We start from the raw sequence: 23,310 nt of genomic DNA, 5'->3' as shown, positions 1-23,310 counted from the left end.
TGTCTACTTTTCCGTAATGTATATTCTACAGACAACAAAAACCTGTGAAATACATAATACTGTCTGAAGGATAGTTGCGATTTTATATTACAAAAAAAAAAAACAACAGAAATTCCGAAGTTTTTATTTTTAGATCAACAGTAATTTTTGTTATATGTTTAATAAACTATAAATAGTTTATTTGTAGTTTGATGAGTTTTATTGGAAAGTATTGGTACACCGAAATGCAACAGTTTTTGTTATTTTATATCCAAGTACGTTTACGATAGAAGATAATATAACTAACAATCTTTCTGCCTTTTTAAAATAACAAATGTCTTGTTTTAGTGTTTAATGTTTCGTTTTTGTATATTAAATGGCCGTCAAAATAAGAATTTGTTTTATTTCGTCTACATACACCCCTTATCCTATTTATCAAAATTTCGCTATAGATACTTCTAAACTAATATCTTGAGTCTTATTTGTAATGAAAGGAATAAAATTATATAAATAATGAATGATAATTCTTTAATCTAGTGATATAGCCAAATGAACGACCGAATCATTTGAATGGGAATATGAGTTCAATGTGAAAATGACTTTATTTCATTTTAGTAATTTTATTATAATGGTCCTTGTTAACTAAATTGCTCGAACTGAGAAGAATGTGAACAAATTAGTTTGACTTTGACTTTAGAAGATAGTACAGTAAAACATTTTATTGCGATCAGATTTGATGAAATCTTACGACATCTCAAAATGATGAAATCTTACAATTTGAATTTATATATTAATTTTAACTCAATTTAAATATCATTACCATAAGAAATAATATGTAAGATTATTAAATTGCATTTTCTGAAGTCAATATCAAAAATAATAAAAAATATATATATAACATTTGATCAATAAAGAAAAAATATTAATGTTGAATTAAAATGATTTTTACAATATTATATTTCTATCTATTAAATACCAATGTCATCACAAAATGCGCTTTTTTATTCTGTCGTTCATAAAATCGTCGTCATTAACTGGCAACACTTTTCAGGGGTATTGATCCTGATGTAAATTGGTATGTGATTGGCGGGAGTCAGAGGAGTCTGAGGGGTGGTCGTTGTATCTACTGAGTACTGACTATAGGGACATTCAGTTTTCAGCTACGGACCGTGACGGTCTACTTGTTTGTAAATACAACAAATTGACGTTAACGTATTAACATCCTTTTAAACTTTTTTATCAGTTCGAAATAAAAACAAAAGTTAATTTCAGTGAATATTTTATATATTTTTTTAAATTAAATTTAACAACAAGTAAGTTCATTGTTATTAAAATAAAAATTTAATCAACTTGTTGTTGTCCTTTCAGTTTTTATTAGTTTTAGAATATTTTATTGTAGATTTTGTGTAACGTAATAAAAATATTTATTGTGCGCATGTTGTAATTACTTTTTAACATTATTTTATTGTGATTTTAATTTTAAGCATGACGATTTTCATTTCTTTTTGTGTAAAAAATTGTTTTATTAATTCTTGAATGTAGCTCGTAAAAATGTATTTTCTATAAACCCTTACTAATATGTATACTATGTTGTCTTCAATAACATTTTAATTATCTTCATTATAACATAATTTCTTTAATAAAATTATACGAAATTATATTTTATCTTATTTTCTTATGCTATAAGTAATAAAAGCCGCAGATACAAAACGCGCTCACAGATTTGAATTCAAGTTTAATGGAATTTCATATATATTTTTTAAATTTTCTTTATCCCAGATCATAATGGAGGAGGCTGAAATTATAAGAGACATCGTCTTAGATGCATATGAAGTAAATTCATTGCATGTCGTGGACGTTACCTATATCGTCAATCCACACAATTTTTACGTACGACCCATTAAGTATAGACCGGTGGTTAACCAATTTGAGTCTGCGGTGCCGATTGCAAAAGTTTCTTTTGTTAACGTGGGAGATATGGTCTTGTATAACTGGGGGCAGTCGTGTGGAGCCTCTAAATATATTAGAGGGAAAATATTGAAAGTTCTTGAAGTTGAGAGTTTCTTTGACTACGATCTATTTGCTGTTGATTACGGCTTTGTCGAAAAGGCAGTTCCTCTAGAGTTTTTGTGGCAATGTAAGGAAGAATTTCAAAAAGTCCCCCCATTAGCCGCTTTTTGTGAGCTCGGTAATTGTTTCCCACCAGGATTGCCGACCTGGCCTGCCCACTCAATCGAAGGCTTTAAATTTTATGCGGGAAATGAGCAATCTAAAATGCTTGTTTTAAACAAAAAAGATGAAAAACTGGTCGTAAAACTAGTCAACTCCAATCCGGAAGATATTGCGACAATGTTAGCTAAAGGGGCATATTCAAAATTGGCACCCCTCTATGAGGATGTCATGTGGCATCCAACAACTGTTCGGAAACAGCAACATTTCACGTTTAGAGAACTGGCAGTTAACGATACCTTACACGTTAAGGTACTGGCTGGGTCGTCCCTGAAAGAATTCTACGTCGCTGACATTGGTGACTATAGAAGGCATTTGAAAGAGAAAAGCAACATTACGTTCTATGCCAGACAGGAGTTTCGAGTCTGTGAAACCGATATGGTCGAGGGTATGATCTTATGCATGAGAGATGAAAGTCGCAACATGTATGAAAGGGGTCTACTAAAAAGAATATTAGTTGACGAGTATAAAGCTATAGTTCACCTTGTAGACCAGGGCATAGATGTTGAGGTGCCTACTAACATATTAAAATACATGCCAGCTATGTGTCTAAGGAGTTCAGTACTTGCTATTTTTTGCACGGCAGATGAGACTCAAGCTTGGAACAGTGGGGTGGAAACAGCTTTGACCCCTGGTCAACAGTTTCTCATAACCATCAAGAAGCTCGGCTATCAGTTTGAATGCCCCCATCTAGTATATGTCGAACCCCTACGAGACCCACTGGGGGCTGCCGCAATATCCCCTGCCGAGTTATTGGTTTTAGAAGAAGAAGAAAGAGAAAGGGCAGAAATGGCGGCTGCCAAAGAAGCAGCCAAAAAAGATTTGGAGGAATTTGCTTCCATTGCAACTATATCTGGAATTTCCATCGCAGCTTGTGCTATACGAGAAGACTCGGAGGAGAATATTGAAGGTGCTGTCGGCACAGCGTCGACTTCGGCCGACGAACAGGTTTCCGATGAAGCTTTATTCGTTAAACCAAATTAAAAACTTATAAATTTATCCCTTAACACTATATATCATTTTCATATTCGATGTAGTAAAAAAATACGTCTCAGTACTGTTTGACGAGGTGGAATAAAAAATGATCGACACTTTAGTAATGATATTGAAATGTGATATTGCTGTTGGAATGTTATATCATGGAAATTCATATTGTTTATTGTTTTTTATAGCGAATTGTAAACATTCGATTTATATTTATTCTATAAACGTATGAAAAAAAAATGTAAGGAAAAGGAATTTCGAATTTGTATCCATGTATTAAGCGAAGCGAAGCTTTACGTGTCTATTTTTTTGTCAATTTATTGAATATCTGACTTTATAGGATGTAACTCTATAATGAGGGCTGTAGTTTTAGATAATTCCTTGGCATATAATAAGACCCTCGGTATTATATAAATGTTATACATATATTATAATTAGCGAAATGTTACTGTCGCTTGTACCAGGTATGTGGAGGCTATAAGTTTCACTTATTTCAAACTATGTCTGTTTATTAAGCAGGGTTTAGACGAGCTGTTGATTACTAAAGTGATATTTTCAGCGTTATGGAAAGTACAGTTTTTGTACTGGAATGTAGGTAGGTAGGAATTTTTAATTCTGATGTTCTGGAAATGTTTGAAAAGAAAAGAACCTTAACGATGGTTATATAAAAATATTGTTTATTTACATTAAATATTAATTGTTCTCTTGTAGTTGGTCATAGATTTGTAATAGACAAACCATATTCGTGTTATAACAATAGATTCCGTACTTCTTGATGTATACATGTCATCTCATGTATGTAGAAAAATAAAAAGTGTCCGCACGATTGTGTGTTTTTTTTTAGAATTAAAAACATTCCAAATTCAAAAACGATTTCGATTGAGTATTTTAAACCATATAGACGAAGAGCCAAAGTTTTTCATAAGATTTTTTTTTCTTTACACTATATATAACATAATAAAATGTCACAAAATATATAATTTTTTTTGTCTAAATATATTTCGATTGGTCGTAATTATTCTGGCACCAAATTTAGATGACTCTCGGTTTAAATAACTACTCATATAAATAAATCCTTAAATTATCATAAAATTAATTTAATCGATATTCTTATTACATTTTAGTAAAGCGTCCAAATTTTATAACAGAGTTGACAATTTTATATATATATACATCTAAGGCTTGTGAAGTAGAACAGGATTGTTATGCTTGTGTTATTTATACAAATACTACAAAGGCTTCTACACAAACTTTCTTGAGAACATAACAAAGCTTGCTGGTTGTTGTCGCACCCGTATCCGCTGAGTTCATATATTTAAATACTGGTTATATTTTAAAACTATTATTATGTACGGTTTGCTTTTCATTTAAGATTATTAGAATTTCACAAACATAAAAAAAATATATATAAATCATTAATGGTGTATACATTTCACTAACGCATAAGTTTGCACCCAAAATATTAGTCCTCCCTATCAATCTCGGTTGTCATATCGGCAGTAAATACAAAGATTTACACACAGCTTCGAATATATATACATCGAGATGTAAAAATAAAAGTTGTCATATGTATCGTAATTAACTCGTTATAGCCATATTGGGGATAAAATTATTTATATGCTAATAAATTTACTTATTTTATACAAGATAGTCTATAGAAACATCTATAGCTTAAGACACTGCTGCTTAAAGTAATACCATTGACAGTCAAGTCATAGCTCACTCATATGTAAATAAATAAAGCCCTTGGTACATTTATTGCCATTAAAAGTATATATTTATGTGTGTGTGTGTGTGTATGTATGTGTGTGTGTGTGGTGTGTGTGTGTGTGTGTGTGTGTGTGTGTGTGTGTGAGAGTGTGTGTGTGTGTATGTATATGTGTGTATGTGTCTGTGTGTGTGTGTGTATGTATATGTGTGTATGTATATGTGTGTATGTGTGAGTGTGTGTGTGTGTGTGTGTGTGTGTGTATTTGTGTGTGTGTGTGTGTGTGTGTATTTGTGTGTGTGTGTGTGTGTGTGTGTCTGTGTGTATGTGTATATATGTGTGTGTATGTGTGTGTGTATGTATATGTGTGTGTACGTGTGTGTGTATGTGTGTGTGTATGTGTGTGTGTATGTGTGTGTGTCTGTGTGTGTGTGTGTCTGTGTGTGTGTAATAATAATACAAATTGAATCTTCCCAACTTTCATACTTTCCATAAAATTCTCTTAGAAAGTTTCATTGATATAATTTCTTAACAAAAATCAATCCGTGGTTGACGGGAGTCACTCCCACCAACAAGTGACTATAAGTGTGGGAAGCAGTGAAGAATACGGACATATAATTACTAAATAAACAGCTTTTTCTTCCCAAATCTTAACAACTATAGCTACCATATCGTCCTAATAGTACAAAAAAAAAATCTTTGAAGTTTCTTAAAAAGCCACTTTGTACCACAGCCCTCTGTGACTTACTCTATATATATATCATAATTTCGCAAAAACACATTATATTACTATATATTTACTATGAGTTTACATTATCGTATTAATATAGGTCCGTGAATGAAAAATTGTATACAATCAGTATTTAGGCTTGAAATTAGACTTTTTCATCGAAAAAAATTGCAATGCTGCCCAAAAGATGTCTGCCATTGAAACTTTGAATAAATTAACATTTTTTGAGATGCGGCCATTAATTTTATTTATTATCCCGCAAAATATATGATTTAGGGTGATGCAATTTTTTTCCTGTTATTTTAAATGGCAATACTAAAACAGATATTGTATAGTATATATAATAAACAGTCGACTATAAAGTACTTCTCGTATCAAGATTTAGGAGAAAGGAAAATTTATACACATCCCGAAACCCAGAAGATAAATTTAGTTTTAAAAGTTATAGGAACAGTAGCCGCAAAAAAATTAGAAAAAAATTTATATACATACAAATCGATATTAGCGTCTTGAATATTATTAATATATATATATATAACTAATTGCACGAAACGACTGAAAATTACACAAACCACATAACTAAAACAATGACATAAATCCTTAGATACTATTAAATTATGCAAATCGTTTAAGGCTCACTACTATTTGCAATATACGGAGATTAAAAATGTATACACACCCTTATTTATACAGAGGCCGTAAAATAGAAGCCATCTCAATATAATTATAACAAAACAAAAAAAAAAAAATAAAGTGTCATACACTACATTATAATATGTTACAATAAAAAAATCGCTATCCTAGTATTAATAACAAACGCTATTTATACATACAGCCCTTAAAAACAGTTTGTGCCTCACAACTTAAAATATATGACAAAATCGTTCCAAACGAATGTAAGTACAATAATTTCTACATTTATAATATATTAACAGAAAGAACACTTTTATTCAACGTACTAGGATAATATTAAAGGGAAATAAAGTCGTTGTCACGATAACATACAAAATTTTATTTACATATATCAATAAATATTACCTATTTTATGTTATATATAAGACACTGAACAAGTCTGACGTTGTATTCATGCAATGCACACACAGTATAAAAATAGATTCTTAATTTAAATATATAACGTTCGTTACACTGAACAATTTTTTTTTTTTTTACGAAGTACTATGTTTGTGGGGCGAAGGTTCATGTTACACTGGTTTTTTTTCGTGAACGTAGAACAGCTAGCAGGGATTAATTCGATGCTATTCATTCTTCATGTCCATTTTCGACACTAAAGGGAAGCGGACTATTCTAAGCTGGTTCGCGTAGTCACAGACTATGGCGTCCTTTAGCGGGAGTATCTGACGTACGAATATACAGCCGTCGCTCTGGCCTGTAACTGATAGAAAAATAAAAATTTTATATATATATATATATGACAAACAATATTTGTGAAAAATTTAAATACAGGCTGCTTTCTTTAAGTTATCACGTTCGAGAACACAAAGTTTGTTTAATAGACAATCTAAAAAAAATTATAGAGTTGAATTAGTTGATGTAAGTGTCATCTTGAAAAAAATATATCTTGCATTTTTTTTTATTTATCTCCAAATAAAATATCGCTATTACAATTTTTTTTACTCCTGCACTACATTTTTTTGAACAGGTAACACATGATAGTTTATTATTAGTATACCGTCTGGGGAGTAGTTTGGTTTCCATGAGCCCCAGTCGATATTTCGTTCATATAAACATTTTTGGGCCTTCATTTGTTACTGCGTAATCGAGATGAATTTCTTTGAAATTAGGAACTTTCGTTCCAACCACCAAGGAAAAGCTACCAAACAGATTTAGGTCCTCAAACGTAAAATATTACAAACCAGCTATTTAAAATCATATTGCAAATATATGTATGTGTAATTTATTATTTCCTTTTAAAATCAAACGGCCTAAAAACTACGTTGATATGTATGTAGCATAATTTTTACTTATCCAGGGCCTGTGTAAATGTGGTCTCCTATTGGCCTTCTATTACACCGTTACTTTGTTACTATATTCTATTATTTACCAAACATGACTCTTCGTATAATATCCCCGCTGCTAAGATCGTATGCTGTCAATCCGCTGCGGTCACCCATCACAAGCAGTGTGTGAGTGAGAGGCAGCATTCGACTCATGTAGTTCAGACCCTGGTTTATACATAGAATTATATTTATATATATTTATATATAATATATAAATAGTAAATGTAATTTATTTTAATTTTTATTCATATAAAGTTATACTCACAATATGAACTGTGTTAAGCAAGTGTCCTTGGAACCTGTCCCATATGCACAATCTCTCGTCAGCGCCAGCGGACACGACGTAGGAGGCTGTATAGGCCAGTGACGTCACAGCTCCATCATGAGCCTGCATACTGTAGAGGCAGGCACCTAGGTATAAAACAATTAATTAGTTTAAACCTTCAATTTCAGTAATAACATTTATAAGTATTGCCAGATAATGTTTTCAATTTTACATTTTGTGTGTGTTTTTGTGTCTTGCAACACAACGGAACAAGTGGTGTTTATATATTTATAGGGTAAATTTAATATTACGTCATAAATCTGGATCATACGGTTATTTTTACATACAGAAAATGAGTGTATAATAAGAATATATACAAAGAGTGTACGTGTGAGTTTATTATACTATCTTTAAACAATGTTGAGATTTTGTATTCGGACAGGGGTCTACTTGAATTAGTTCTGGACATTTCTTTTTGTTTCTGACATATAAAGAGCAATTGTAATTTCCATAAATTCATAATTATGTAAATTTATCCATTAAAGAAAAGTAAACCTAATCGTGATTTACAGAAAGTTCATTTTTGTTCGCAACAATATTTGAAGAACTATTCAGTATGAATGTTAATGAGTTTGGAGACGGATTGTTTTCATGTAGACCTTTAAAAAATTAGTACTCAGTGTACTTACTTGTATAGAAAAAAAAAAACAATTTTATATGTAATTCTAATTACTTCAGTTAAATGGTTTGAAGTTGTAAGAGCGAAAATTTTAATAACTTTTTTCCATAATTTCATTGCCACCTTTGGCCTGAATGTAAATTAACTGACTCACTAAAGCACTATCTGTTATATTCGTTACAGAGATAAATAAACATTTTAAAGTTCCTTAATAAAATCTTTGTTCTCTAACATTATATTTTCACACGAACTTTAATTTTAGCAACGTGATATGTATTTATAACCACGTCGGTTGTAACGAATTTTTTGTTATAGCAACGTAAAATTTAGGTCCTTGAATTTAAGGCCTATTATCGTAAGACATTATTACGGATATAGCGATCTGTTTTCATTAATCGTTCGTGATGCTGGATGATACATTTTCAACTTTAAGCACATCCGATAAAGATGATGATGTGTTAGCCATTGACGAGACTATAAACAGTTGAAGCCATATTAATACATATTGGGAAATTTATATGAACAATGAGGATAAAAGTATCATGATTTTAAGCCTGGGCTTCAAACACCTAAAAAGACGAATGAAAAATTCAATCTATGTGAGATTCCAACAAATAGAGATGCATTATGTGCTAACGACACTCGAAAGGTACTATGTATTTGGTAAAGACTAAAATGATTTAGACGCAGAAGGTATTACGAAAATAGAAAAGTTACGTAAAAATTAAATATATCTTATATATAAAATTCTCGTGTCACAATGTTCGTTCCCGCACTCCTCCGAAACGGCTCGACCGATTCTCATGAAATTTTGTGAGCATATTGAGTAGATCTGAGAATCGGGTAACATCTATTTTTCATAACCCTTAGTGATAGGGTTGTACACCCTTAAACTTTTTTTAAAATTTTTGAACGTTTTTTTTTTGTTTTTTTTTTATAATGTTGTATCAAAAATACATACAACTCTCAATTTTTGCTTTTTTATCACCAACCCCTATTTTTTTATATGTATGTCAACACAATACGAGTGTATGTTTGTTTCGGCTAATATCTAAAATGGCTGAACCGCGTTTAACGGGACTTATTGGCAGGTAGCTGTTGTAATAAAAAATAACTTAGGGTACTTTTTTTCAAGATCCCGAATAACCATCCCGAAATTATAAAGCGCGAGTGGGAGGCAGGGCGCATACGGGGCTTTAAAGTTTTGTCATAGTTTCTTATTATTTTTCTTACGCAGACGGAGTCGCGGGTAACGGCTAGTAATAAGTAAATATGTTCATATGTACACGTCTTTATATTTTTATTCACTTTAATTAAATCAGCACGTCAACATCCTGTCCCGGAACATTCGAGTTTTTTCGAAAAAAATCGTTTTAAGAGGTCACTCTCAGTTGTCTTTTATAATAAAATAATGAATTCTGATTTAATAGAATATGATTTTGAACAAAATTGAATAATATTTCTGTGGACACTTCAAGAAGTGGAATATAAGACAAATACTAATACTCATTGTAGTAAAAAAAAATATATTTTTTTAATAATTCATTATATTGCTTTGCAATACTTTAGATTGGCCGAAGACGTGCGACTGGTCTGAAATTTGTGGATGCGACTTAATTGATTATTTTTAAAAATTGAATCCTTAATAGTCAGGATAAAAAAAGTAATATCTTCTGACAACTAACAGTACAGTTTATTATGAATTCAAATTACGAACGAAATTGTTTTTTTTTTTGTATTCGACAACATTAACTTTATTCGTTGAACAAAAATGACTGACATCAATTCAGGTAGGACGGGAAATAAAAACCGGCCAAGTGCGAGTCGGATTCGCGCGTGTAGGGTTCTGTACCAATACCTACTTAAAAACAGCCGTAAAATTAAGTATGTTGTATAGGATCAATCTTAAGCATTTATTAAATTTGTTGTTATAGCGGCAAAAGAAATAATCATCTGTATAAATTTAACTCTCTAAGACTCTAACTATCATTGTTTATGAGTTACAGCCTTGTGACAGACAGACAGAAAAGTTTTAAAAACAGAGTCTTAGTCTTTGGAACGGTACAGTTTCGTATGGAACTCTCAAAACGAACTAAATAAATACGAATCAAAATGTAAAATTTATAGGAAGTAAAATTTGTAGGAAACGATATCGTCCATCAATATAATGTCAATATCAAGCTCTGGGGTGAGCGGTTCGGAAATAAGTCGCAGGCTTGTACGCAGACATCAATTTAAATACAGCAATAATAGTTTTAGGGACAAATACAGTTTGCGAAGAGCGACGGAGGAGAAACAGCGTATATACAGCAATAGATTAACTTTAAAAAAAAATGCGATCTATGCGGAGTACAACCGGCTGGCGTGGAAGCTACAAGCGTTCGGGGTCAGTGCGAGAATTCCACTGAAGGAGCTCCGTTGTCTGCGCACGCGCAGGTGCGGTTCGCTGGAGGAGGCTCATTAGCGAAACCGGTTGCATTCCACAAAGACATCTAATACGAAAACAGATTCGTTTGTCCAGGATATTTTTGTACAGATATTATATTTTATATGACATATTTATTTTTTACATTTAAATTGAGAATTAATACTATTTAAAGAAATCAATACGCAAATGACTATATATATATATATATATATATTTATAAAACCAAGCACATAGCTTAAAAATATAACCAACAAAATTTATTTACAGTCACATAGAAGTAGCCATGCTGCAGATACGAAACTAATTAAATTTGATGTTTAGTAACGTATAAGAAAAGTTTGTCGAGCGCGCTCGTGTGTCTGATGGAAAGGACTAAACCTTCTCTCACGAGGTAGGACTCGCCAGCATTGCTAGTAACCCAATCTTCTACTAATGACCATCTAGGGACGTAGTTAATCTGATATACTTCATATTATTAATGTACTGTGATTTTTATTTAATAGTCTTAAATTCTCGTATCCTAAATTGTGGCGGTTGAAATTATTTGTGACGTCACATCCATGTCAATCAAAGGTGTTATATATATTTGTGGCGACGTTAACCTGTATGAAGATCCCAAACGCATAGTAAACCGTCCTGGGAACCGCTGCCGGCGATCGTGGGCGTCGCGTGATCTATGAAACAACTGGTTATGGGGCCGCAATGTCCGTGAAGCGTCAACAGGGCGGTCAGCTCCGAGCTTGAGAACACCTGGAATGTGAAAAACATGGATGCATTTACAGCATACGACACGACGCGTCCGACATTTATAAAACGATACGATATATCGCCAAGCACGAGTCGTATAGTAATTTTTTTATAATATCAATCATATAACATCGCTTTTTCAAAGGCAATATTCGCGTGTTTTTAATGCATGTATAAAATATAGTTGTCATATTATTAGAGGCAATCGTTTTAAGATAAAAAAAAAACATTTAATTGGTACATAAGGAATAATTAGTAATTTAATAAAGATCTTCGCATACATCACGCTATAAGAAGCCATTCGCTCTTAGCATTAGCAGAATAAGCCTTAATAGCTTACAGATTTTGAACGTCGCAAACCTATATATTTTTATTCGCATAATAATCGCTGTAATAATCCAATATTTATTTCAGTATTATTTTATATTTGTATAAAGATATTAAAACGTAATACGTTTAATATATTTAGTAATCGCATTTCGCAAGCAAGAAGGTTTATAGGTAAATAGGTGCAACAAAGAAAAAAAAATACACAATGCCTCATAATAAAAACATTTCTAAAATAAATCACAATATACATTAAAAATAAGATTACATACGCAAAAGCAAAAAAATAATAATCTCGCATATAGAATTATACAATTATATAGGTATATACAAGTCATAATACACAAATAGGTATATGAAACGAAAACGAAATTATTATAGCATAGACAATATCACTTATTATCACAATTATAGAGGAGACACATGTCAATGACCTTGTATATATGTATGTATGTTTGTTTGCACCGTATTAGTGTGATACCTTTTGTAAGTACCTTGAGCACGTGGTCCTGCCCTCCGGTAAGTACCCGCCCGCCCTCGGATTGGAGTTCAGTTATAGGCTGCTGGTGCGCCCTGCAGTGCGCAACGCGGACGCAGACTACTTCTGAAAATTACATATATATACATATATATATATATAGATTTTGTTAAGCTTCTAAGTTATTAGATACAATAAAAATAAATGCACCAAGATAATTATTTTTATTTTAAATAAATAGTTAATATCTCTAAATACTACTTTTGGTTCTTATTTAACTCATAAAGGTAAGTCAAGAAGAGAGAGAGATAGTTGTACATTTAATTATCGGTATCCTTAGGACGAGTACTCAGTTTGATACAAGACACTTGTACTAAAGGACTGTAACGTTAAAAACGTTTGATTATTACCGTCGTTATTGTTGTCAGCGTCGTATGAAAAGCTCTTGCGGTTTTCATTGAACCCGCTGCCGGTTCTTAGTAACTCAGCGGAACCCGTCCGTTTGTGAGCTGGAAATGAAATGATTTCCTCAATTTTATTTAAAATTACCAATTTATTATGTTTAATGTTGAATAATATAAACTAACTTCGTCTATGAGCGGTGCTGAAGCGCCAGTCGACGTGAGCTCCCGAGCTGGTGCAAGCGTCCAGTCTTAGGAGAGAGAGGTGACCAGTTAGACTGGCGGCCAGGACCCGCCTGCCGGAAGACAGCACACGGACGTGACTCACACCAGCCATTGACGATTGATACACACACTGAAATACAGACATACACATACATAAAATATTGTACATAACCACTTCTGAAGTAGTTCTCAATAAAGTCACCTGAGAAAAGCTGATGATAAAATTTATGTTTCTTTTATAATTGGTCTAAAAATGTATTAATAAATCTCACCATCAACTTTCCAGTGCTGGCCTCCCAGAACTCCAGCCTGCCATCGGCACAGCCAAGTATGATAAGATCATTACAAAAGTCCATACACCACACTGGGGTGTCCATCAGAGCCTGATCCCTCCAACTAGCACCAGTATTATCTGACCCATCACTCCTACCAAAATCCATACTAACACTATTCACAGCACTTTTGGTTTTTGGTTTAACCGCACTTACATCTTCATTGTCTCTTGTAATCAAACTACTGTAGCTGTCACTGACATCATATATATTTGGTTCAGTGTGATACAAATCTCTGTAGGCCTTTGCGAAATCATACTTGGTGCTCTCAGTTACTGGTAGATAAGTGGTATCGGCGCTGTTGTTCCGCTTGAACTGTAAATTACTCAAATGAGTGGACAGAGGTCGCCGCAATCTTGGTCCGGTCTGCAAATATAATATTATTACATATTATGTATAATAAAAATTATTTGATGTAACTAAACAATACTAACGTTTTGTTTTTGGGTAACATCTTCAGGACTTTGGCATGCTGTAAGAAAAAAATATTGTTAAAGTTATATACAAAATTCATATATAGGTACATAAAAATATATATACATAAACACATATTATATTTACCTTCAATAGTAATATGCTCATCAGAGGAATTCGCTTTACTGTGGACTCTGTCAAACAACTCTGATTGAAGTTTGAAGTATCTGAAACAATGTTACCAAATACATTTAATTATTATATTTTAATAAATTAAATAATAATAACATTAGAAGTAAATGAGATATATTTTTTTATGCATATGCATGTTTGAGAAACATGAAGGTAGTTAGTTACACGTAATCTGAGAATAAATACTTATCAGACAATATATTTTGGCACATTGGTATCAATTAGGATTTAATATCGGTTTATTTCATTAATTAATTTATTGGGTTCCAGGTTTCCGGCAGTGGTGCAAGTAAAAAAATCTCATATTATAACAAAATATCAATGGACAACATTGTCATAATTTAAAAGCAAAAACTCAATAGTTCAACTGCTACAAAAACCAAAGAGTTTTCCAAGATCATAATGTAAATTTTTGGTATGTATTTATTTTCAAATAATTTAATATGGAGGTATTACTAATTGTTGAACGGAGGTTACTCACGCGCTTCTATCGATATTAGTGATGAGGTCACCGTTGAGGGAGTCCCATACGCGGATGTTTCCCTGGAGACAGGAACTGACCACCTTCTCACCATCCGTCACCAAACACTCCACCTCCTGACTGTGACCGGCCACCACCAACGGCACAGCCTCCATCACTAGCTGGAATTATTTATAACTTTGGCTTATATATATACATAAACTGAATACTAGCAAATAAACCTTTTTGAATTAAATAGCTATTTCTATATCGTTTTATAATTTAACATACAAAATATTCAACTAAAATGTATAGCAGCTTGTATACATTATTTATCTCATCTCATTGGCTGCCTTCCTATAAAGCATAGACAATAATAGATACCTGAACAGCCGGCTGTTTGGCTATGATCTTATTATGGCAGTTGTCATCGTTCCAGGACGCCCTCCATTCTGCGTAGTGGCGCGAACAAACGCATCTGTTGAATCGTTCATAAAATAACACTTATTCTGTTAACAAATAAATATAACATTCTGGCTGATAATGGGGTTGTATTTAATTTTTTACCTGTATAGGACTACCATCATATATGCTATGACAGCCACACTTATGGTACAGAGTATGGCCAGGAGTAATATTTCCATGGGAGTTGTGGGGTAAATCGGTAAATCAGCACCTTGCCCCAACTGATGAGCCTGTGCTTTACCGTCTTTGAGGTCAAATTCTAAAAATAAAAATGTACATTATAAAATCATTTTGTAATTAAAATAAATTTCAAGTATGATTAGACTGAATCACAGATATAACTATAATTTTAAATATTATAAGATAAAAAAAACACGTAAATAACAGACAACACTAGATATTTTTGAACTCAATTTAACTAGGTGAAAACAAGTGGTGCAGTTTCTCACTAAAGAAGATGTATATGTAATTCAAACCTTCAATGTACTTGTTAAATCAATTTTATTTGATTCCATTGAATTATTTCAAATAAATAACAAAACCTCTATTGTTTCAGTTTCAGTGACTTAGAACAACAAGGTATTTATTATTATAAAAGAAAATATAAATATACAGCCAATTAAAAAACAATCACTTTATACTAGATTAAATTATACCCACAAATTAACACTTCTTACATTAAATTTTCATTATGCTCGAATAATTCATATAGATTTTTTGTCTGTGTGTTAAGGGTAAGAGAGGATTTGTTGTCTGTGTGTTAAGGGAAAGAGAGGATTTGTTGTCTGTATGTTAAGGGTAAGAGAGGATTTGTTGTCTGTATGTTAAGGGTAAGAGAGGATTTGTTTTCTGTATGTTAAGGGTAAGAGAGGATAATGACTATCTCATTCTATAATGATTCAAAGACGCGACTTGCAAACAGAATAACAGACATAAAAATATCAATATGTATGGATTGTATTGATTGCTAAATGGTAGATGCTAAATAATTTTTTTCTTACTTCATCATAATTTATACAAGATTTCATATCAATTTGCATACTAGAGCAATAAAAAATATATATACATATTAATTTTATGTGGTAATTTGAGCGTTGGAAAATTATTTTTTATTTAAATATAAACAGCTTTATACCCAATATATATATAATGGTAATACTAGTTTTTATCCATGACTTCCCTACCCTTGTAATAGAATCTATATATATGCTTACACATATTCTGTCACATCATATTTCTTTTAAAAAAAAAATCTATCGCTACAACGCAATTTATTAACGTACACACGTACATTCAAACTTAGGATTTACATATAAGTTAGATTTTTTCTCGACTATAATACAAATTAAAACTCCAGTAACAGGCTATTTGAATTCTTAAGGCAATATTTATTATAATGTGATGTTTTGGAGTTGTCATTACAATTAAGGTAGTATTAATTGATTGACTGATGCTGATCGAATGGATGGAATGATGCTGAATTTATATGACGACCAATCACCTGGTAAAGTATCTATGGGATCCAAGGCAGCGGCCAGAGCCTGCCACCTCAGCGGGGGCGGATCTTTTTCATCGGGATGCCTCAACCCTACCGCCACTTCTGGTCCAACTCGATGACTAACTAGCACCGGCGGCAGAATAGCCACATATCTACCCGCAACCGACTCATTGTACTGAGACAGGATCGAGGACCAATGGTACGGGGACACCCTGGAATGTTTAACGTTCGATTATTATGTGATATATAACCATATTAATCTCTGAATAATCGTTGACTATTTTACTATATCAGATATTTTGAAGTGTATGTGTGGTTGTTTTAAATACTATAGGCGTAATAAATTTCTTTGTGTTATCAACCGGAACGGAAAATTTGTTTGATAAATGACATCATCCGATTTACAACTTACGATAGTGTGCCAAATAAATGCTGAAGTATTAAAAACTTTATTTGTGTCACAGAAATAATAAACGAGTAATTTTAGTAGCGTTCAAAATGTTCGGCCTAGTCTGATTATTTGTTCATTGTGTAGCGTTACAAATGGGCGGTTAAATCGTGAAACTAATAAAATTAATGACGTAACAGACATACCGACAAGCACATTTTTTATTGTACTTCACAAATCACTAAGGTCCTAAGACGATGTATATAAATCTGATTCAAAGTCAGAAGTTTTTTAACGATCAGCTGTTGCATGTTATAATAGTAAATATATCAACAGGTTACAATGCGTGTTGCGGTTTAAATACATAAAAATGTTTACCTCGAAAACGGTCGATGTAATGGCGAGTGTTTCAATAGTATCGTCTCGTTAGCAGCTATGGCGATCTTCTCTGTATCGGAGGTATCGAGGAGCGGTGAGAACACGAGCGGATGTCTTCCCGTACTATTCACATTATTGTATGTCATATACACGGACTGCTTTGGCTCGTTCCTTATGTTCTTTCTATGCACTGTGTTAATTTCATTGTTCTCAACACTGCCTATGAAATAATCTACGACACCGGAGTCATACACTATCATAGATATCCACACTAGCATCCAAACCATGAAAGCTCGTTGAAATAGCCGTGTTCTAGCCCACATGTTCACAAGCCATATACGTTTAGGAACTCTGTGGTCCTGACAACCGGGGCTCGGATTCCGTTGGGCCACAACATCAGTCGGACTTGTCTGAACGAGGCCGTTGAGCCGCGGATGGGACTTGGATTTCGTCATTCTTTGTGGTGAACTACTATCATCAGAATAACCTCTGTGGAAACGCCAGTTGAGAGCGTTATTCGAATTGAAATAATCCTTCAAGTGCAATTTTGAATTGCGCTCAGGATAGAACTCCATTCTGCGCACGTCTATGCCGAGGATCGTAGCGAAGAACACCATTTGTATGAAGTAGTCTGTTAATAGGCTGACTATCATGAAAATTGAGAATTCCTGTATGAAAGGTACGAAAGTGAAGAAGCTGACTGTCAGTATTGTTATTTCTGTGAGGAGATTTTTCGTTATGGACCATCCTTCCTTACTGAGGCCTTGGGCTAGACGGATTTTGACGTCCAATCTTGAATCCGTCGACGTTACGCTCTTGGTTAGCACCAGAACGTTCTCGAGCCCAACTATTATCACCAGATACGGAAAGATTTCTTTCCCTTGTAAGCTCAGAGAGAAACCGAAGAAGAAGCATATTCCCGTGGACATTGTAAGGCTGCCGGCTATACTGAGGACAGCGCACGCTGCTAAGCCCAGTTTGGACTTAATGAACTCAATCTTCCGTACCGAAAAATAAACGTACAGGAAGAGACCCACGAACGTTATCATCAGCTGCACCAGTTCATGGTAGTTGAACTTTCCCGGGTAATATATGAGCGTCATATCGTCTGTGTAGGCCTGGGAAGTGTCCTGGTACAGGGGATACATATCGCGGAGCTTCTTCGTCAGGGAATTGATGAACCTGAAGATGAATGGGTCCTCATTAGTTGATGCGGTTTGACAAAATATACTCTGGCTGTAATGCGGACGAGAAGAGCCCAATGTTTTATTCTAGATACTTGTAATAAAATTAGTTCCTTATGATAGCAAATGAATTAAGATAGTATGTTACAAAAAGGAATACTGAATGTGCACCACTTATAACTTAACTTAACTTAACTTAAACATAACACAATAAGCAATAATTTGACGGATAGGGACAGAAATATATATATTTTAAATTCTTTTCTTTCCTTTTCCTTTGTAGAAAATACTTTGTTTAGGTGGATTTTAATTTGAAATCGCTTAGCTTGTCAGTAGGAAAATAGTAACTGGTCCTTTTAATAGATTACTTCTGTATGAAATTCATTGAAGTAAGTCAGGTTAATAGAAAGACGCTGTATGAAATATAGTCTAAGAGACAACGTATCAGTTATGAGACCGCCAAAGGACGTTTTGTAAGGCAGCTTTGATATCATGTCACTATTTGCATAACAATATTTGGTCCAACGTACTTATCATCAGCATGTTGATAGAAGAGTGTTACAGCGTATTGTAAGACCCTCGGCCTCGCTCTGAGCGGGTAACGTTTGATGCCGGTGTCCCGCAGTTGCAAGCCGAAGGCCATCTCAGCGATTGATACCTTGCCCTTTTGAAGTCCCTAAAAATTATAATTTGAACATAAAATTTATGGTCATTAACAGTCACATCCATATTTTAAAAAAATGTACATTTTTTCACTTAACGCAAGTGGAAGTACGTATACACGAGAACTACATAATGAAGCAATTTTCTAAACATTTGTTTCTGTATTCTTGTTCATAGGCTAATCTCTAAAATGGCATGACAGATTTGAATGGGACTTTCGCTCTATGTAACGTCAGAAGTAGTAACTTAGGACACTTTTATCCTATTACTACCTCAAATGAAGGTAGATTTAAGAATAATAATCAAAATGGCCTTGAGGTGGTCGCATTATCACCTAGTCAGGATCTAATGAAGGTATCCTCGAGAAATTAACTACAACTTCATAAATACACCGACGCGTACCTCAAAGAAGGTCTAATATTCGGACAAGGAAGCAGGCCATAGCTTGTAGATAATAAAATTAAATAATAATATACAAATGTCAAAAATAATTCCCGTGGTGTTTGTGGGAATATCTATGTTGATCCTTAGTTAATTTTATTCTGTGACAGCATTATGCCTTTTTTCATGGTTAGAGTATCTACATATGTAGTTCAAACAATCCATAGGCGTCGTATTTGTTTAAACATAGGCATAAATGAAAGCCAGACAAACTAATGAACCGAATCGATTGTGTATTAGAAAAAACCTTTGTAATATTAATAATAAAATTAAATTATTTCAGATTTTTAACACCTTACTCACCTGATAAGTATAAACTGTGTTCACTATGTTTGTATCAAGGGAGAACGAGTCTATATTCTGTTGCCATAGATTAGCCGGTGATAGAATGAGACAGCTATATTCTGGCAGTACCGTCTCAACAGTGGCCTTATCAGATCTCTTTATACCTTCCACTTGGTAACAGTGTTGTAACAGAGTTTCTTTTCTGCCAAAAAAATAATTAACATATTGATTTCTATTATCAATTTATAATTAAGAAGAGAGAGTTTGATTTGATTGAGAAAGAAAATAGATTGATGCATATAATTTTTTTATAAATAAATTAAATATATCACTGATGCCAATGCAATGCCATCACAATTATTACCATTCGAAATAGATAAAACACAGCATTGAGCTTCAGAACTTTTATCAAGAACAAATTTCTCTAATGAGGTTTATTATCAGTTTATTTAACACGGCAACACTTATTTATGTTTTTTCTAACTATGACTCAGTTGTAAGATACGGTAAATATTTTTGACCATATGTGTATGCAGGTGCTTATCAAACAATTATATGTACTATGTTGATATGCCCTAAATAAAATAAATTAGTTTTAAGGATTTTTTTTTTTAAAGTGTATTGCAAATAGGCTGAAGCGAATACTTCTTGTAGATCGTTAGAAAGAAATAATCATTTGATTTTATATTCAGCAACATCTTATAAAAATAAGATTAGTAGAATAACAATAAGAATACTTTGTCCAAAACATCTATGGCTATAGGAATCTTTGACCGTTAAGGTGGAGAGTTGCTTTGAGCCTTTTGTTAATGTTAAAGGTGATTTTAAATATTTTTATACATACGTTTCCGGATCTTCATGATTCCTCACTGCCTCAAGTAAACGAAATGTCTCTTGAAGCGGTGCACGGAACGCATCCCACATTTTAAGATTGTCATTCCAAGGTGACACACCTAATGTGTTAATATTATTATATTATTAAGGATTTTGATTATATTTGATAGTCATAGATAAAAATGAGATTTAGTAATACTCATGAATGTGTCATTCCACCTACCTATTCTCATAATAATTTGATGTACATAAAGAAGTGGTTTATCTTTCACCCACACATGTGGAAGTTTTTGTGTTTCGTTGTGCAAAAACTGTAATTGTACTGATGTTGCTGCAAAAAGTATTTGTCAGTTAAATACCTCTGTAATATCTTTGCTGTTGTTTTTAAAATAATTCTTAGTTCTAGACACATTCAGATATATAAACCAAAAATATTACCATAATAGTTAATGATGCTCTCAAATGGAAGATAGTTTTTACTGTTTAGTATAATGGGAAAAATTCTACTAAGAATAAATACCTGAAAAATCACAATTTGCATTGCAGTCCACTACTTTGTGGTGATCCTTGTTATGTATATTAATTACAACTGGTATGTTTCCTGGTAGTGGTACATTTAGAAGTGGATAGCTGTAAACAAGGATGACATATGATAAAATAAACTCGGTTTAGTTTTTTCAACAGCGTAATAATGTATATTTATTGTTAAAAACTACTAACCAGCAGAACAAGACGACAGAGAGTGCTAGCGCGACCGCAACTGCAGGGTAAGATGAGCAGAAAAGACCATACGTGTAATATATTTGCGCAACCTTTTCGGGTAATGTAGACCCTGCCATTATTTTTTCAAAAGTCCATAAAATGCGTATTTAGGTAGAAAAATTCACGAGCCCATTGCACATATATTCACGTCGCAGACAGTCAAGGAAATAATTTTCTCAATATGGCTGTCAACGTAAATATTATTACAGGTAATCGCATGTCTACTAGCAGACAAAAAAATGTTTGAGTATTGTGCATCATGCATGAACATACCGCTTCGTTCACTTTTCACTATTACATCAGTTTTTAGTTATCTCTTAATAGACATCACCGACCACGCAATTTTGACAACTGACAGCACCATGTTGATTGTTGTCTGTTGACATTAAGCCGCAGAAAACTCCTCGTGCTATAAGTACATTATAACTTAAGTGTATTGTGATAAGACTCAAATTATCAACCGTTTAAAAATAGAAATAGTCTAGATAATAAATATTTTCACAGACTTGGTATAAAAGTTATAGATTATTATAAAATTAAAACTTAGTTATTGAAATCGAGAGTTTTATTCGTAACTTATATTATATGAACAATTTTACTACATATCATTCATTTTTGTTTATATTTGTTTCTTATAATATTATCCAACTTTTCATTCATTTCATTTATAGTGTATGCAAGAGATGGCGTTGATTGCCGCAATACGACGTTGTATATAGTTCTCTTAAAATTTTAACAAGTGGTGGCTTGTGAATTTTATTTATTTTAACAATAAAATATATAAAAACTTATAGATTCATCTGTAGACATTTTCCTACATTATTTTATTGTTCCCCACAGTTTTGTTTACATTATATATATATATATATATATATATATATATATATATATATATATATATATATATATATATATATATATATATATATATATATTTTTTTTTTTTTTTTTTTAAACCGTTACATTTGTTTGTTTATTGACTTTTTTTATTTTCGTAAGCTTAATTTGTTTGTTTTTTTTATATTAATCTGAAGTGGCAAAGTGTTGTTGTCACATGTACCTTAGAATCAATGTTCGTTGATGCAGATTGGTTACAGTTGATACCGCGAACCGTTAATTAATGTTTAAAATACTATGTAGCTAGGTGGAACAATCCATAAGGTAGCGTAGCGATATAACAATAGAAGAGCTGAAGGCTTTAATTTTAAAATTTTTGTTAATGATTAATTTGTCAATTTTTCAATTTATTTAATGAAGATTATACTTTAAAAATGCTTCAGTAATTCCACAGTACTTCTTTGGATTAATATATGTACCAAAATTATCTTTTCAATAACTAATAAATAGCGTATCACCAAAATATCACAAGTTCGATAACCTTGACTCCCAACTGTTCAGATTTTATCCTTGGAATACCTCCACCAACTTCAATTATTAGATATTGAAGTATCCTTGAACCTTAACTTAGGCGGTTCATTAAGTCCTAAGTTAATACAGCAGAGAATAAACCCGGTGCTTGCAACAGTTAAGTAGTACATTGCACCGTGACAGCCTTTTTGTCTATACAGGTCTGGTCTTGTATCAAAATATTTTTGTTACATTTGGGCAGTAGCTGCAAAATTCCCTCACTGCTGATGATTTCATAAAGAGATCTGCATAAAGGTTTTATCTAAAACCATTCTAGTCAGCCTATAACATAGGCGTTAATTAGCCAGTCCCTCAGTATTCTATAGAATACAATTTGAAGAGTGTGTAAAGTCAAGCTCTATTCAGTTTAGTTTTCTTGATGACAATCAATCGACTCCCCTCTGAGTTA

General features: G+C 32.7%; 2 protein-coding genes across 3 annotated transcripts; one reads left to right on the top strand and one right to left on the bottom strand.

Annotated features, from left to right (window-relative positions):
* The first annotated feature begins 1,148 nt into the window (after window positions 1–1,148).
* LOC116777241 (uncharacterized) lies at window positions 1,149–4,029 on the top strand. Its single transcript, XM_032670673.2, has 2 exons — window positions 1,149–1,292; window positions 1,759–4,029. The coding sequence occupies exon 2, from the start codon at window positions 1,765–1,767 to the stop codon at window positions 3,190–3,192; it is 1,428 nt and encodes a 475-aa protein (XP_032526564.1). The 5' UTR covers window positions 1,149–1,292; window positions 1,759–1,764; the 3' UTR covers window positions 3,193–4,029.
* Window positions 4,030–6,707: 2,678 nt separating this feature from the next.
* LOC116777242 (sterol regulatory element-binding protein cleavage-activating protein) lies at window positions 6,708–21,843 on the bottom strand. Of its 2 annotated transcripts, XM_061526172.1 has the most exons (22): window positions 21,768–21,843; window positions 21,453–21,679; window positions 21,253–21,362; window positions 20,956–21,063; window positions 20,743–20,851; window positions 19,917–20,100; window positions 19,040–19,185; window positions 17,326–18,507; window positions 16,563–16,771; window positions 15,164–15,320; window positions 14,981–15,074; window positions 14,618–14,778; window positions 14,092–14,171; window positions 13,965–14,002; window positions 13,471–13,896; window positions 13,160–13,328; window positions 12,983–13,081; window positions 12,589–12,698; window positions 11,623–11,770; window positions 7,914–8,059; window positions 7,693–7,813; window positions 6,708–7,023 (listed from the first exon to the last, which is right to left on the bottom strand). In XM_061526172.1, the coding sequence occupies exons 2-22, from the start codon at window positions 21,569–21,571 to the stop codon at window positions 6,887–6,889; spliced, it is 4,053 nt and encodes a 1,350-aa protein (XP_061382156.1). In that variant the 5' UTR covers window positions 21,572–21,679; window positions 21,768–21,843; the 3' UTR covers window positions 6,708–6,886. The 2 variants fall into 2 exon arrangements, 1 of the variants encoding a protein (XP_061382156.1); XR_009753376.1 differs by lacking the exon at window positions 6,708–7,023 and having other exon boundaries at window positions 12,576–12,698; window positions 21,453–21,833.
* Window positions 21,844–23,310: the final 1,467 nt, after the last annotated feature.

The sequence above is a fragment of the Danaus plexippus genome, chromosome Z (assembly GCF_018135715.1).
Source record: "Danaus plexippus chromosome Z, MEX_DaPlex, whole genome shotgun sequence".
Taxonomy (NCBI): domain Eukaryota; kingdom Metazoa; phylum Arthropoda; class Insecta; order Lepidoptera; family Nymphalidae; genus Danaus; species Danaus plexippus.
Note: the sequence above shows the minus strand (reverse complement) of the source record. Positions and strands in the feature narration are given on the sequence as shown.